General features: G+C 39.3%; 1 protein-coding gene across 16 annotated transcripts in view; it reads right to left on the bottom strand.

The window, feature by feature from the left end:
• Nucleotides 1-16,974, bottom strand: part of add3a (adducin 3 (gamma) a) — a 113,942-nt gene that overhangs the window by 12,446 nt on the left and 84,522 nt on the right. For all 16 annotated transcript variants that reach the window (XM_077226899.1, XM_077226907.1, XM_077226908.1 and 13 more), the window contains 3 exons: nt 11,896-12,034; nt 10,124-10,275; nt 9,564-9,644 (listed from right to left, as the gene is read on the bottom strand). In XM_077226899.1, the coding sequence (XP_077083014.1) occupies nt 9,564-9,644; nt 10,124-10,275; nt 11,896-12,034 (372 nt within the window). The remainder of the gene's footprint in view (nt 1-9,563; nt 9,645-10,123; nt 10,276-11,895; nt 12,035-16,974) is intronic.

Genomic DNA, 16,974 nt, shown 5'->3' with positions numbered 1-16,974 from the left:
TCATAAATTATATTAGAGCAGAGACAGCATCTGATTACTCCTATCTGAGTGCTTATTGGGGCAGTCATGGCCTAATGGTAACAGAGTTGGACTGGTGACCCAAAGGTTGCTGGTTCGATTCCAGTACCGGCAGGAATATGACTGAGGTGTCCTTGAGCAAGGCACCTAACCCCCAATCAAGGCCACTCAAGGTTGCCCGCTGCTCCGGGTGTGTGTATCCACGTTTGCAGTGTGTGTGTGTGTTCACTACTCACTACTCTGCTCCCAATGTGTGTGCACTTACTTGGATGGGTTAAATGCAGAGGTCAAATTCCAAGTATGGGTTACCATACTTTGCCATCACGTGTCACTTTCACTTCACTTCACTTCACTTTCACTTATTAATAAACAAACCAGAAGTATCAATACACAGACTATAGGTCTTTATTCCCTTCTCTACAGTGTCCAACACATTTCCTCATTTCCTATTAATCCTGACATCGTACACCTAATCAGGAAGGAACCGTCTTCGAAGATTAACTGAGAACCAGTGGATGATTAGGTTAATGTTTTTAATAAGCCACCATTTTTTGGTAACCTCGATAGAGGATGTTTACAGCTTAATTACGCTTTACATTTACACTCCCGTTCAAAAGTTTGGGGTTTGGTAAGATTTTTTTTTTTTTTTTTAAAGAAGCTGATTGAAATTGATAATTTTATTCAGCACGGGTGCCTCTAAACAGATGAAACCAGTAAAGGCATTTATCATTTTACAAAAGATTTCTATATCAAATAAATGCTGTTTTTTTTTTACTTTGTATTCATCAAACCTGAATGGTTTCCACAAAAATATTAAGCAGCACAACTGTTTTCAACATTTATAATAATAATAAATGTTTCTTTAGCAGCAAAAGAGCATATTAGAATGATTTCTGAAGGATCATGTGACACTTAAGACTGGAGTAATGATGCTGAATAGTCAACTTTGATTACAGGAATACATATTCAAATAGAAAACAGTTATTTTAAATTGTAATAATATTTAACATTACTGTTTTTTACTGTATATATGATCAAATAAATGAAGCCTTGGTGAATGGTGAACATAAGAGACTTTCAAAAACATTAAAAAAAAAATTCTTCCCAACCTCAAACATTTCAATGGTAGAGGATCTATTTGTCAATCATTGGTTGCGTGTTGTTTTTGTAATAGGAAGTGAAAGAAGATGCTTGTGCGTGTCTGATTCCTCTAGAGCTCTGATTAAATATTGAATTGCATCACATGCTGGTCCTTTAACAAGCCTCCCAACATGCCCTTCACATGCCTGTCGATGCCGCACCCATATCACTACCAGCTGAAAATAAACACACAGTACCACTGCTCTGCTAATGAGCTCTGAGTGACATCCAACCTCATGCAGATCATGTTTTACACACGGCCACTAATATCACATGACAGTTTTGACATCTATCTCAAGCTATTCTTTCTTCATCTGTAACATATTGACTATTAAACTGGCCACAGGAAGTTGGTTCTCTTCTATATAGACATATCTGCTGTATTATGCCACCACACTAATGCTAATGGACTGAAACAAGACTTAACAGTTCTCAGGAAACCGCAAAATTTCTCATCCGATTTGAAGAGATTTGTAGCTTAGAGTATGAATTTGTTTAAGTAATAAATGGTACGGGTAAATGCTTTAATCAGTATGTATGTGTGGTTTGACTTGTCACTTTTGCAGTAAAATAGTCCAGCAAACACGTTATTATATTCATCATTACTAAATTATTTTTGTGGAGTGAAAAACAATTAACAGTGCAATTAGCAGGCATAAAAAGGAAAAAAAACTAAAGTTACAATTTCCTGTGAAACGAACATTTGGAACGGTTCACAGGAGTTGCTTCATAGACATGAAATCTCATGCCACATTATGTAACAGTAAAAGCTTGCTTTAGCAAAACACTAATCAACATTGTGGTTAGGAATTTGAACACACTCCTATAGGTGGGTGACATTTATCATTTCGTGGACGAAATCCATGCTGAAATGCTTGAGCGATTGATTTCCCCATGCAGATTACGCAAAGGGTTAAAGTTTTGCTGCATTGACCAACACGAAGCTGCTTGGTTTGAAAGTGACCTTTGAGTGAGCTGTGCTTCATACTAGGGCTGGGTAAAAAAAATATTGATTTCTCGATTTTAATCGATTCTCATTTTTACGAACCGATATCGATTCTTAAATCGATTAGTCATCCTGTTTTCAGTTGATGAATAAATGGAACATTGTAGCGCGCATCCCATCCAATAAACGCAATAATCTTTGTGCTTTGTTACTATTTATATGAAACAAAGTCTCAGATTTCAAATTACGTCCATTTTCTTACGACATTTCCAAACATACCGCTTTGACGCTGTGGCGTGAGATCGCTCTGGCGTAGCTCCGCTCGAGAAACAGCAGCGCCGAACACACATGATCTTCACTTCCGCCTTAAAGCTGCAGTAGGTAACTTTTGTAAACAAGTATTTGTTAAAACTGTCATTATGTCCTGACAGTAGAATATGAGACAGATAATCTGTGAAAAAATCAAGCTCCTCTGGCTCCTCCCTGTGGTCCTACTGCCATTTGCAGAAATACACCGCTCCCGGTCAGAAACAACCAATCAGAGCCAGGAAGAATGTCTTAGCAGTGTCAATCACGCTCGTGTACGCGCTGATCACCCCTCTCTTGCACAGCGCGAGCGCGTACCGTCGTTCGTGACTCTCCTGTTCAAACTTCTATTCAACGAACGAAATGACTCGAAAAAAGATTTTTCATTTTGATGAACGAGTTCGAACAGGATCACGAACGTGCATCACAGAACAGAGCAAGGCGAGCATTTGTGCTTATAAAACGTAAAGTTTTTTATTTATTTTTGAAATGACCGATCGTTTCGCTAGATAAGACCCTTATTCATCGTCTGGTATCGTTTAAAGCCCTTTGAAGCTGTGCTGAAACTGTCATTTGGTCCTCGAAACGTTTGTGTCCTATTGAAGTCCATTATATGGAGAAAAAGCCTGGAATGTTTTCATCAAAAACCTTCATTTCTTTTGTCATTTCGACTGAAGAAAGAAAGACATGGACATCTTGGATGACATGGGGGTGAGTAAATTATCAGCTAAAGTTTTTTTTTAAAAAGTGAACTAATCCTTTAACGTTATCTTACTAGCTATTTATAACTTATAGAAAGAGTGCAACCTTATGAAGTTACATGTATTGCAAAAAACCTAATGATTTGAGGACCAAGTTTGTAGTCAAAGTATGGGCAGGCCATAGTCAATGTAAAGCATATTGTTGATGTTTCGTCCCTATTAGTGAATGTTCCATAACGGTTTATAATCCGCCGTCATCGGTGGTCCTGCTTACTAGCCTGCGCGTTCACGGCAGGCTCCGCTGTGGGGGAGGAGCTGTGGAGGGAGGGCTGTAGCGCAGCAGAGAGCAAGGGGGTTGGACCTGTAAGTTGTGCTTCTTCAAATTTTCAGGCTAAGTCAACATTTTCTCATAACTCCCTACTGCAGCTTTAATATTACCAGTTACAGCGCGAAATAAACAAGAATGAGCATCTGAAAGTGTGTTAAAAGATACAACTTATCGAAATCCTTATTGTCACATGGAATCTCTCAATCAGTGTTTCAACCGTGGAAAGACGTCAGTGAAACAGCTTGTAAACAATGTCATTAGCGTCACATTTACCTCAGAAAAACCATATCCAGTGACCATGAACTTGTTAGTCAGCTAGAAAAATAAACTCTAGAGAGGAGCATTTTGCTAAATATATGCACCATATTACATATTCATTATAATTTTTTATGTTCTTCAATATTTAATGCATGTTTGAATAAATCTGGCAAGTTTTTATGACAGCCAGCATTTAAATGTTTATATTTCATATAACTTTATTATTAGAAAAATAAATTAAAGTGTAATTTAAGTTTTTTTTTTATAAAAATCAGTAAATCTTTACCTTCAACATTGGGCTATAGTAGGCTAATGAAACAATTTTAATGATACAACTGACTCCCATAGTTTACAGCATTGGTTAAGAGATTTGTTTTCCTTGAGAAAATTTGCCATGTATTGTACCTGATATCCAAAATAATCAATATTGAATCGAATTGAATCGGAATCGAATTGCAAGCTTATGAATCAAAATCGAATCGAATACCCAGCCCTACATCATACATCAGTAGACTAATTAAAAATAGATCCTAGACCTTTTAAGAGCACAATAATTCACCAAATATTCACTAACATGACCACACCTTTACCTTAAGTACTATTAAACTTCAGTATGTAAACCATCCTGGAGAGTTCACGCTATTGACATTAACTCTTTCCCCACCATAGATGAAATTTTCCGTCATTTATAACAACACTTCCCTGCCATTCAGAAGTACGTATGGCAATCTGTGTTTTCGATGTTATATGATAGGGGGCGCTGTTACGCATCTTCTGAAATAGTACAGCATCTCTGGATCCAAAAACAAGTGAAGAAGATGATCTGCGTAAATAGTTGTTTACGCACAAGTTAGCTAATGCAATCATCAGATAAATCAACAATCACATAAATCAAAACTGCCAAACATTACCGTATGGAACGTCAAAACCCACAAAGAGGTATAAGACTGTGCAAGCTTTGGGGGTGTTGATGGACTCCATCTCCGATAATTCATGTTTTGATTGTCATTCTGAATCTGATCAGAAGAAAGTCTTTGACAAAAACATGATTTCCTTCGAAAATGTTTGATATTTTTTTTTGTTGAAAATGTATTTTTTTTGTTGAAAATGTATTTTTTTATTAAACTTTCAAGTGTGGATTAAGAATGAATGAAGCTAGAATATTTTTTGTTTGTTTGTTTAAAAGCAGATGCCTTGTTCTTTTGATATATTGACTATTTACTAGAGCCGGGACTTTAACGCGTTAATTAAGATTAATTAATTACACAAAAAAATTACACGTTAAACACGTTTTTACGCATTGTAAATCACACTTATTTTTGCACCGCGGAACGTTTCTCACTGGATGAGTTTATACTGCAGCACCAACTAGCGTTCATGACTTCAGACAACAACACACCACAGTGAACATGAACGAAGAAGCTGGCGAGACCGTTTTGGTTTGCCCCGTGGATGGGAAATTTTGTTATAAAAAACGAACGGATGGAAGCGTCGATAAAAGCATGGTTGTGTGCAAGCTATGCAACAAGAAATTCGCATATCACCGCAGCACATCGAGCTTCAAGTATCACCTCAACGCAAAACATATAGCAGCTAGCGTGGACGTTAGCCCGACTCCGAGAACAAGGACCCACACCAAATGGCAAAAATTGCATTGGTCTGCTGGAATTGGTTGAACAAAAATAAACAATATTTTGTTGCTTAAGCTTATGTATAGAGTCATTATTCAATGGTATACTAAAAATCCATGTGAAAAAGATTACTTCTCACTGTTCTCAGGTCAAATATTTATGCAATTAAAATGCGATTAATTTCGATTAATTAATTACAAAGCCTCTAATTAATTAGATAATTTTTTTTAATCGAGTCCCGGCCCTACTATTTACATATTTACAAGTTTTGTGAACATGATCAAAAAGGCTGGCACTGGCAGGCAACTTACAAATGACCCCAAATAATGTTTTTTTAATTTTTTTTTTTTAAATGTACTTCAAAGGGCAGATCAAAGCTATATCTACAGATCAGAATATCATTAAGACTTGGCTCTTTTGACTACTATGGCAAGCCGTTTTAGCTTAAATTGTACCCAGCCTTACTCGTCGTAATTGCATTTTTACTGGTAAGAATTCAATTAGAGAGCTCTACAAATTATTTTTATACTAGTCATATGTCTCCATTGACTTCCATTAATTTTTAATTACGGAGCTCTCTAATTTAATTCTTACTAGTAACAATTACAATTAAGAGAGCTCTACAATTAAATTGTTACTAGTAAGAATTACCATAAGAGAGCTCTCTAATCCAATTCTTACTAGTAACAATGCAATTGCAGAGCTCTCTATTTGAATTCTTACCAGTAAAAATGCAGTTACGGTGAGTAAGGCCGGGTACAATTTAAGCTAAAACGGCTTGCCATTTTAAAGAGCTCTCTAATTGTAATTGCTACTAGAAGGAATTGAATTGTAAAGCTCTCTAATTGAATTCTTACCAGTAAAAATGCGGTTACGGTGAGTAAGGCCGGGTAAAGCACATCTGAAAAATAGCGAGTACACAGTGTGAGCTCCAGCAGTGAAAGTACATAATATTAGCTTGTCATGTTTGGGACAAATTGTACTAAGCGCTTCAAAATAACTGGTAAGATTAGATATAGTTAGCTTGCCCTGTCAGATGCTCTGACAGATACTGTTGCTGACTGACAGATAAATACTTGCGCCGTTTAATGCGTTTGAGATGTGGTGCTTTCCTCAGTGCTTAACTTACATTTCACGGGTATATTCTCCATCTGTAAATGTTAGAAAGTCAAACAAATATGTCCATTTCATTGTTAGGAGAGGATGAGCTTCTGCAAGTGAATCTCAGCTAATACTCAAGCTTCCGTTAATGAGTACCGCCGCGCGCGCCAAACAGACGAGCACAATAGAAGAGTAGCGCAATAATTCTGACTAAAATATACATATTGCTAAAATATTTGTTGTTGGAGACAATAAATGTGCCATATGTGGAATTTTAAACCTACAAGTATGTCTTTATGAAAGTAACCATTATAATGGGGTAATCAAATGCAGGCTAATAGCCTATAATTAGTTTGTGCTTTTGTTTTTATTTTCATTTTTAGTTTAGCCTTTAGTCATTTTAAAAACAAAAGCATTATTTTTGTTTTTAGATTGTAATGTTATGATGTTAGAATGTAATGTGATTTTAACCACCTTTTTGCACGTAGTATATAGCATAGCCTACATTACATTCACTATATTTGTTTCCATATCCTTCAATATTTACATTGTTTGGATATCAGTGAGCAGGATGTCAAATAACATTTTTTTAAATAAATACAGATTTTCTTTAACCAAATAGAAAAACGTAGAAAGTACCGAGATATATATCGTATATTGCCATTTAACCAAAAAATACAGAGATATGATTTTTTTGGCCATATCGCCCAGCCCTAGTCATGACAGTTTTGCGTGAGCATTCTCTTCTCATCATATTCGTCTCTGTTAAGGGGCTTAGTGCACTAATAAGTGTACAAGAGAGAGTGTGAAAGTGACTGATCACATAGAGGGTTAATAATACTGTGACCCAGATTGCTGGCCTCATTCCAGCGGGCACAAACCCACAGTCACGCCCACAGAAGCGGAGAACAGGAGCTCTGAATGACGGTGTCAGCAACACTGAGGTCTCTTTCTCTCACACACAGATAAAAAAATCCTGTATATCCGACTATGCAAAAGAGATCGGGCTTTATCTAACTCTCACTGTCTAAAACACACAGTCCACACAAACAGAAACTGGACAAACCTGTACTGGCTTTGATCCATAAATAAAAGGTCAATGGCACCTATTAAAGCCTATTATACATAACCAAGAGTGCAAGAGCAAAGAAATCTACCGCAATCCTGAAACGACACAATGACTGAGTGTATTTTTTCATGACTGTGAACAATGTGTGTAACTGTACCTCAAACACAGCATTAGCCAGCGCAAGAGTGCAAGTCAGACGCAGATACTGCCACTGCTCTCCTCAGGCGATTTCAATTCTGTTCACGGAGTCATAAACGCTGCAGGCAGGAGGACAAATGTGCTTCACAAATTCATTCCAGCACTAAATCACCTGATTGGCAGGAAGTTGTCAAAACAGCATCACCACGAGGAGCATGTCAAAACTCATTATTACGCTGGCGGGAGGGAAAAAAGTGAAACTTCAAGAACAGGTTCAATTCTGGTTGTCACCAACTAACTCGACGGTTGCAGATCTTAGGCCAGATTTTACTCAATTTGGGATTTTATTACGATCTCAATTAATCGCACAGTCCTAGTTTATCCATTACCCATACTCCAGCCATTCTCAATATGATTATCAGATAAGATTATCAGAGTCCTAAAAGCCCAAAGGTACTTTGTTTTTATGTATACCCTAGGGGATGTATGTTGTTACAAAGCTTGATTTTTCTAAACACACATACTTGCGTACGCTCAGCTTGCACATGAGTCTTGAATTGTTTTATTGAATTGTTTTGCACTAATTAGCTGGTTCACAAAGTGGCAACACTGTCCCAGACCTTTGTTTCAATTCACCGTTAAAACTAAATTGGAGAGATTGAACTACTGGAGACACAACAACAATAGACGCACACGTTTATGAACACTTGTGTGGGTTAAAGGTAGGGTAGGCATTTTTTTTATAAAAACCTTTTGTTATGCTGGTTGAAATGATCTTCACATCCTGATAGCAATCAATTATAGAAGTGGTCTAAATATTAAAACATGAAAACTTGATTTCAATATATGAGACATTTATTTTCGTATTTAATGCTATTTATTCCATTATAATCTAGATTAGCCTATATCGAACATTATTATTCTAATGTAAAGACAACCAACATACTTTAGTGCAAGAACATAGTTCGTGTCTGAACAGTGTTGTGTAAGGAAAAAAATGGACAGGTTAATCACTTTTGGAGGCTCGCTCCATTTATCATCAAAACAAAAATAAATGACAGAAACTTTTGCTTTTTACGCGCGTCAATTTCGCTTTGGACGCGCAAATGGATTCAAAATGTTCAAGCGTCCAACTAGACGCGAATTTGAAGCTCTATTCGAGTTTAGTGTGAACGCAGCATTAGGCTATGCAGAGTTGTATAAACTTCTGGAGAGAAATAGCACAAACACTGGATAGGGAAGTAACTTTCTAGTGCCAAACTGGAGTATACTTAGGGAAATATCCTAAATGTTCAGTGCAGGGGTTTTCCAGGACCAGGATTGAGAACCACCACAATACAATAACAAAATAATAAGCATGAACAACTACAGGCACTAAAAGCCTCCGACTAACATGAACACACAGGCTAGTACGGATCCAAAACCCACTCTGAGATTTAAAAGAAATAACCGGCTGATTAAGCATGTCAAATATTGGCAACGATCAGAGAGCTCAGTCAAGGTCTGCCAACACACGTTCCCTCTGAGCACGGCACATTTCAGACTGAAATCCCAAACACATATCATTTCAACTATTATTAAGCTCTGGGCAATAATAATGTCTCATTAATTTAAACAAGCTGTTAAACCACTAAGAAAACAGAAATGCCAAAGCAGAATATAATATAACCAATAAGCTATTTGATCAATACATGATAAATGATTAATTACTGTTTCAGTTATCAACACATGTAACTGATAAATGAATTCCGATGGTAGAACGACAAAAGCCTGAATCGAATCTATTTTCATTCTCACTGGAATGTGAGTTTGAGCTAAAGTCGTAGCTCAAAGTGACCCTGTCAGCCCTCTGGGCGTGATGCTCAAGCCGTTCCCAGAACCGCTATCAGGCTCTGCTGTGATAATGCCAGACAGACAGTTTGTTTACCAGATTGGACGCAGAGGCCTCGGCGAAGGACAGCCCTCTGGGGATGATGAGGATATGATCCTGCTCCTTACTGACACGAACCTACAAGGTAAAAAAAAAGCAGTTGCAGTTTTTCTTCTCAAGATCAAATTAGATCAAGGTTTTTTAATCCATACCAACAGTTATCCATATATTCAAAAAATTGGATATTTCCCTTTTTTAGCACATCAGCATGAGTAGAGATGCTGTAACTACAAAATTATGATGATAAACAGCATATTTCTCCATTGACGGCCATTCAAAAAGTAGCTGTGTATAATTTAATAATAATATAATAGTATAATATGACATTATTGGGGAATAAATTAATGGAAGGATCTACTTGGCTCAATGAATTAAATGGAGTGTCTGATTAGAGGAACAATAATGTTTATTGCCGGCACGAACTGATTGCGAAACACTGGATAACACCATGTATGCCCTTCACTTTCATTTCCTTGTTCTAAAATACTAGCAGATAAAAATCAACTATATTATTTAACCTTTGGTACCAATATAAATGATAGAAAGCTATGCCTTACTGTAATGTAACAGCTTGTGAAGTGGGCCCAGCTGAACAGGTCCACTATTCTGTAGAGGCTGGCCAGTTTGCAGCGGGTCTGTTTCTCTCCCTTCACCATAGTATTGGACTCCATGCTGAACATGTCGTTTATTGGGGTCACCATGCCCAAACCTGAGAAAACCGGGAACAATTCAAGAACAAGTGAAAAACACAAAACAAACAATTTGCTGTGTGTTGCTTTCTCATTTGTTTGTGTTAACAGTTTTAAACCATTTAACAAAATATAACTTCAATTAAAAATGTATTTAAAAGCATCAAGATGTTTATTAGATATCAATGAGCGAGGCCACCTGAGCGCACAACTTGAAATTGACAGTTTAGTATTGCTCTAGTGGGAATATGGACAACAAAGTGGTGTGTAAATCGATACCCTGATACTGGTCAAACTCAGACTCTAAATAAAGCCAGTGGTGTGTCCTGACTAACTGATAACACCTCAGAAGTGTCCATGAAACACTAATACGCCTGAAATCTAATAAAGACGTTTTAGTTGGATTGAATTTATACAGCTATAAACTTTCCTGAAATCCATTTACCATAGCTTATTTATAACCTTTAGGGATTCTGGTCAAAGAAGAATTAAGAAATCCAATAATAGTAAATAAGAGAAAAAAAAGAAAATAAAAAAAATTCAGCCATACAATAATCCCGGTTAGCTCTTCACATCTACAATAATCACATTTTATATAAAGCACAGACAAAGTATATTACAGAACTCCACTTGGCTAAATGTTCCAGAACTCATCCTTGAACTCTACATGGCTAAACATCCCACAAGTCTATCCAGAACTCCACTTTACTAAACAATCCTGGGCTACGTTTCCCAAAAGCGTTTTGATTTCATTGTAATGAAAATAGGTGGCAATGGTCTCCACACTCTTGGGGACTTGGGCTCATGATGCCTTTGGGTAACGCAGTCCAGATCTTATTTTAGAGCTCCGCTTGACAACACATTTCCATTACTGGAAACTAAACATTCTGGAACTCATTTCAGACCTCCAGTTGACTGAATATTCCAGAACTCTATGGAAGTCCAGCTGGAAAAATCTGGAGCTTGGTGTAGTGTAAGATTGAGAATTGCTTTCAAAACATCCATTGAATAGACTTTATATATCTGTGCAAATGTGGGCAGTCATAAATAAACTGTGCAAACTGGGAAGGGAGCTTTGCATTTTGAACTATGTTATACATTAAATTCTTATTTCTAAATATCAGATCCAGTTATCCATGATATGCTCTAGAAAACGCTCTAGACGGATCAGTACAGTAACAGTATCAGTATGGAACAGTAAGTACTGAAAGGGGTTCACTGAAGTTCCAGTGATTAGTTCCGCATAGCAGAGCACAGAAAGAAAACAAATACATGTGTGGAGAGTTGGATGGGGTGATAAGGAAGGAAGTAGTGAGATAAAAGAATGCAAACGCTTTCTTGACTTGGCTGGTTGTATTTCCTCCTTCAACGTTTGTTTATGGAAACAGCTATTATTTACTGACCTGTATGCTAAAAAAAAACCTAATCTTTTCTCTTGTGCTTTCAACCTTTTGTAACTGCATTTGTGTATTTTTTTTTATTTACAGCACTTTTGGCCAAGCCAGGTTATTTTTAAATTTGCTTTATAAATAAATGGCAAATGAAAAAATTGGAATTGAACTGTATAACTCTGAACAGGTGGAGGAGTCTCTGATGCAATCTGTTGCAGTGGAGATGAGCCGCACCATGCCGATACTCACTGAGGGGGGAGGTGGAGAAACCGGCTAAGGAGCTGGTCATGAAGAAGTCTGCGATCTGCCGCAGAGCGAGCAGTCCTGCTGGGTTATTCCCCTTGTTCATCTGTTCCTGAATCATTCCCTCCAGCTCATCTTTAAATGCCTGAAGGAGAAAGCACGATTGAGATTAGAGACGTCTCACGCACAGTAATGAGAGATGAACACACAGCTGTAATCCTCTTGCGCTCCTACACATTTAAACCTTCACGTACAGTTTTTTTCCACTTGTACCGCTACACCTAGTTAAGTATATTAACCTACTCCACTCACTCTGAAGAGATAAAGGAAACCAAACAGAAGGAGATCTGATGTTCTCTACAGACAAAAACAGTGAAGACAGTGAAGGATGAAAGTAACATCTCACTGTCTTAAAGGAATCCCTCACGTCCATTGGAACCTTGTAACCTTAAAAAAGTTTTTTCAATGTTTAAAGAAGGAAATCATTCACAGTGTTTCCCCTACCATTGTGCATCAGATGTGTTTTGCTTTCTGTTTTTAATTAATTTATGAAGCCACTTTAAACTTTCTCGTTACATATTGGTATATTTTAATGCTATCATATTTTGTGCAGACAATTAGCTTACTTCTTTGTAAATAGAAAATCCAGGCAATATCACTGCTAAATACCTATAAATATTGTGACCCTAACCTAGGGCCAAATGATTTCCGCGATGCGGAAATCGCGGAATTGGCAAATTAACGCGGAATCTACTGTTAATGCGGAATTTCGCGGAATTTTACATATTTGGAATGAAATTCTGTTTTTGTGTGGGAGAAGAACGCATGTCTGGGGAAAATGCAGACCGGGGGAAACAAATATGGGCGACACAACCTCTCCCGTCATTTCAGCTGCCTCTCCCCTGAAAACAATGAAAGCATGGCGAAGCGGCTCTCCACGGCTCTGCTTTCGTCGGCGAAAAAGTTAAGGAAACTTGACGCGTCAGTACCGAGCCGAGCAGTTCCCACGTGACTTTTATGCAGTGTTTCCACACATAGACTAATTCGTCGCGGTGCGCCACAGAATCAACACCAGCCGCCACATTTTGCATTTCATTATTCATTTCTTTAACGCCATTTAAAACACGCAGCGTATTCTTTCAGTTGCATTTCCTTTCCCTGCTCTCCCTCCGTCTCTGTCACTCACGCGTCTCTCACATACACACACACACTGCGCGGGTGAGACCGAGTGTGTCCGAGAGCGCACTCAACAGTGCGCGCGAGAGACCGAGTGTCTCCAAGAGCGCACTCGACAGTGTGCGCGAGAGACCGAGTGTGTCCAAGAGCGCACTCGACAGTGCGCGCGAGAGACCGAGTGTGTCCGAGAGCGCACTCAACAGTGCGCGCGAGAGACCGAGTGTGTCCGAGAGCGCACTCTACAGTGCGCGCGAGAGACCGAGTGTGTCCGAGAGCGCACTCGACAGTGCGCGCGAGAGACCGAGTGTGTCCGAGAGCGCACTCAACAGTGCGCGCGAGAGACCGAGTGTCTCCAAGAGCGCACTCGACAGTGTGCGCGAGAGACCGAGTGTGTCCAAGAGCGCACTCGACAGTGTGCGCGAGAGACCGAGTGTGTCCGAGAGCGCACTCGACAGTGCGCGCGAGAGACCGAGTGTGTCCGAGAGCGCACTCGACAGTGCGCGCGAGAGACCGAGTGTGTCCGAGAGCGCACTCGACAGTGTGCGCGAGAGACCGAGTGTGTCCGAGAGCGCACTCGACAGTGTGCGCGAGAGACCGAGTGTGTCCGAGAGCGCACTCGACAGTGCGCGCGAGAGACCGAGTGTGTCCGAGAGCGCACTCGACAGTGTGCGGGAGAGACCGAGTGTGTCCGAGAGCGCACTCGACAGTGTGCGCGAGAGACCGAGTGTGTCCAAGAGCGCACTCGACAGTGTGCGCGAGAGACCGAGTGTGTCCAAGAGCGCACTCGACAGTGCGCGCGAGAGACCGAGTGTGTCCGAGAGCGCACTCGACAGTGCGCGCGAGAGACCGAGTGTGTCCGAGAGCGCACTCGATAGTGCGCGAGGGAGACGACTGTGTCTGAGAGCGCGCTTTACAGTGCGCGAGAGAGAGACTGAGTGTGACTTTTATTTAAACTTAAACTAATATAATGTATTTTACTGGACAATTTAAAGCTCATGACCATTAATATTTTGTTGTTACCTGAAGTACTTCGAGTGCAGTGTTTGCATCATGCAGTAAATGTGATGTTTGTTACCTCAATAAATTTAATGTCATTCGTGTTTTATTTGTGTACATTTTAATCATTAACATTAAAAGCACACGACTAAAATAACAGTAATGGGTAAAAATAAATAAAAAATGAATTCCCAAAAATTAAAACGGAAAAAAAGGAATTTGCTAAAATTAAAACGAAAAAAACGGAATTTGGAAAAAAATAAAACGGAATTTGGAAAAAAATAAAAACGGATTTTATAGGGCCCTACTAACCCTAACCCACCATGTATCCGTAACACGCCCGCTCCGCGACACAGGTCTACCACCCCCCCTGAACAAGAACCTAGAGGAAACACTGATTCATAACTGGTTTTTAAAAACAGTGATAAAGCTCTTCTGTAAGATGTGCTGTCATTCTGCACACCTGTTCGGATCAAAGAGTTCAGACTAAAGAATGAATCGCAGACATTGATAGAGTGCTCACATGCTGCGGGTAATAACAGAGGAGATTCATTGACACAACACCTCAGTTATGATGACTGCATTCTTACTGTACAAGTGCACAAAGACATGTCTTATTACCAGGTGTGAGTAAGTGTCTGGATGTGAGCTGATGCATGCAAAACTTCCTTCACAAGCTTCCTTCACATTTCGTACAGTATGCGAAATTGTCACACTGATACGTCCTAAGCAGGCAGAATACATCCAAACACTATGCAAAAACATATATGCATAAACCAGAATAAGAAAGGTAAACAAGTCTTAGCATGCATGCTCTATTCACGGATTGCCTGATGGATTTTGCACACAAAATGGTGAGCAGTGGTTAAAAATCAGCTGTTTTAATCTGTCTGACTACGTTTATGCAAATTGCATGTACTGGGATAAATAATGGCTTTTTAAAGTTGTGTTTATAGTAATAAGCAATAAGCATCAATCAATCACTAGATTTGCCAAAGTTTCAGAGGTCATTGACGTATCAAATCTTTGAGAGAGACACTCAACGGTTAACTGGATATCTACGAGGAGAACTGTTCTTCTTTGTGCTTGTGTGTAAACTAATCAGTACTTATTACTAATCTAGGGTGAAACAAACTACACAGGAATCAAATTACATTGGCCTTTATGTTTGTTTGGTTTTGAATGCGAGCCTAATCCATCAAGCATACACTGAGAAAACAAAGGGGAAAGTAAGAAGCCACAAATGCATGCCCTTAATACACACATAATAGCCCCGAACTACAGTTATGGGATTGTTAAAATATCAACTGTAAAGGTGTGGTCACATTTGCTGTTAATCTGAGAATTTTTGTGGGCAAAATCCAGTCATTTTTATAGGAATCTATGAGATTGGGAAAATCGCGTGAAGGTGAAAAATTTCCCCATACAGATTTCACAACATATTGAAGTGGGTAATGCGAATTCGCTGCATTTAACAGAAGAAAGCTTCTTGGTCTGAATGCAAGTTGTGTGTAAGTTCTACTACATAAATCACTTACTATTGACAAAAGACAATGGATGTTTCTTGCTTGGAAAATTTTTCAGACATCTTGCTAATGTGACCACACTTTAAGTATGAGCAATAGTGATGCTTGTCTACTACACTAAATAGGTGCGAACAAGCACACAAGCATCTGAGATCAGTTTTGCGGAGTGCAGGTTTCGTTCAGCGAAATACTTTCGAGGTGAACAGCATGATGAAAGATTAACTGTGGGAATCATCAAACATGCCTCCAAAACAAACCATGCAGCCAAAATGCTTGTACAGGGTTACGCCATCACATAAACATGGGCTATTATGCCCACACTTGTCATTAGATCAAAGCGGTGAAGATCATAATACAAAACAGTTACTACATTAATATCAAACCACAAAACTGTATCTGTCATGGTGGAAGATGGACGTTATCTAGCCTTTAAGACATTGTAATATGGGTCCGAGTCAATTTTGATATGCTGTCTGATCAGACAAGGTGAATTTGTTTTAGTAACCCATTCACCTCACTCTATGAGCACATGGGCGGCTCTTCAAACGCAATAGTCCGAGCCAAAACTAGCTAAATACAAAGGTGAGATGGAGATATCCTGGCCTCTAATTGAGAACTGGACGCCCGGGACAGGGTATGAACGATCCCGCCCGCCTCTCAGCATGAAATCCTCTCAAACGTGAGGGTCCTGACCAAACCAAACCACAGCACTCTTGGAAAACAGTTACGACTCTGGGAATGGCATGCTTTAATGCTGAAAATGGAAACAGAGGGTGAGTGGAGGAGCTAAAAATAACCCAAGGGAGGAAATTCAAGACAAATTCAATTTTCCCATAACAGTTTAATATCATTAACATGTTGTTTAACCTCCTAAGCAAATATCCGTCAGAGCAAACCACTATTTTTCCTCAGTTTCCAGAACGGCTTGCATTAACATTGAGATGTCTTCATTTGTTTTGGTCGTGACAGCACAGATGAGGTCTAAGCATAGCAAACTCCGCCTTGCCTATAATAGTCTGACCTTAAACACAGTCTACGGACAGACGTGTAATTTAAGCAGCTCTCGTCCACACGCACACACGGAAACCCTGATGCTACAGAGAGAGAGATGAAAGAGAGCCTTGTTGAATCCGCTCTGATAACGCAGACGTAAACACACAGTCCTGTGTGCCGATACACCTGCTGCCTACCCTGCCTGGCTCCTCTCCATACAGAGTGAAGGATGAGTGAGAATAGTATATAGTGCGTCTCAGAAACACGTGCTCGGACAGCTGCTGCTAATAAAGCCCAGCAGGCCATGCCGTAATTAACCGTGCTGTCACACTGCCTCTTGTTTATCACAATTACAGACATTGCAATGACAGAAAGAATGCCTTTCACTTTTAAA

This window comes from Siphateles boraxobius, unplaced genomic scaffold, assembly GCF_051911475.1.
Source record: "Siphateles boraxobius isolate OS27281-9 unplaced genomic scaffold, OSU_SipBor_1 13, whole genome shotgun sequence".
Taxonomy (NCBI): domain Eukaryota; kingdom Metazoa; phylum Chordata; class Actinopteri; order Cypriniformes; family Leuciscidae; genus Siphateles; species Siphateles boraxobius.
The sequence above is the reverse complement of the archived record's forward strand: the minus strand, read 5'-3'. Positions and strand labels throughout refer to the sequence as shown.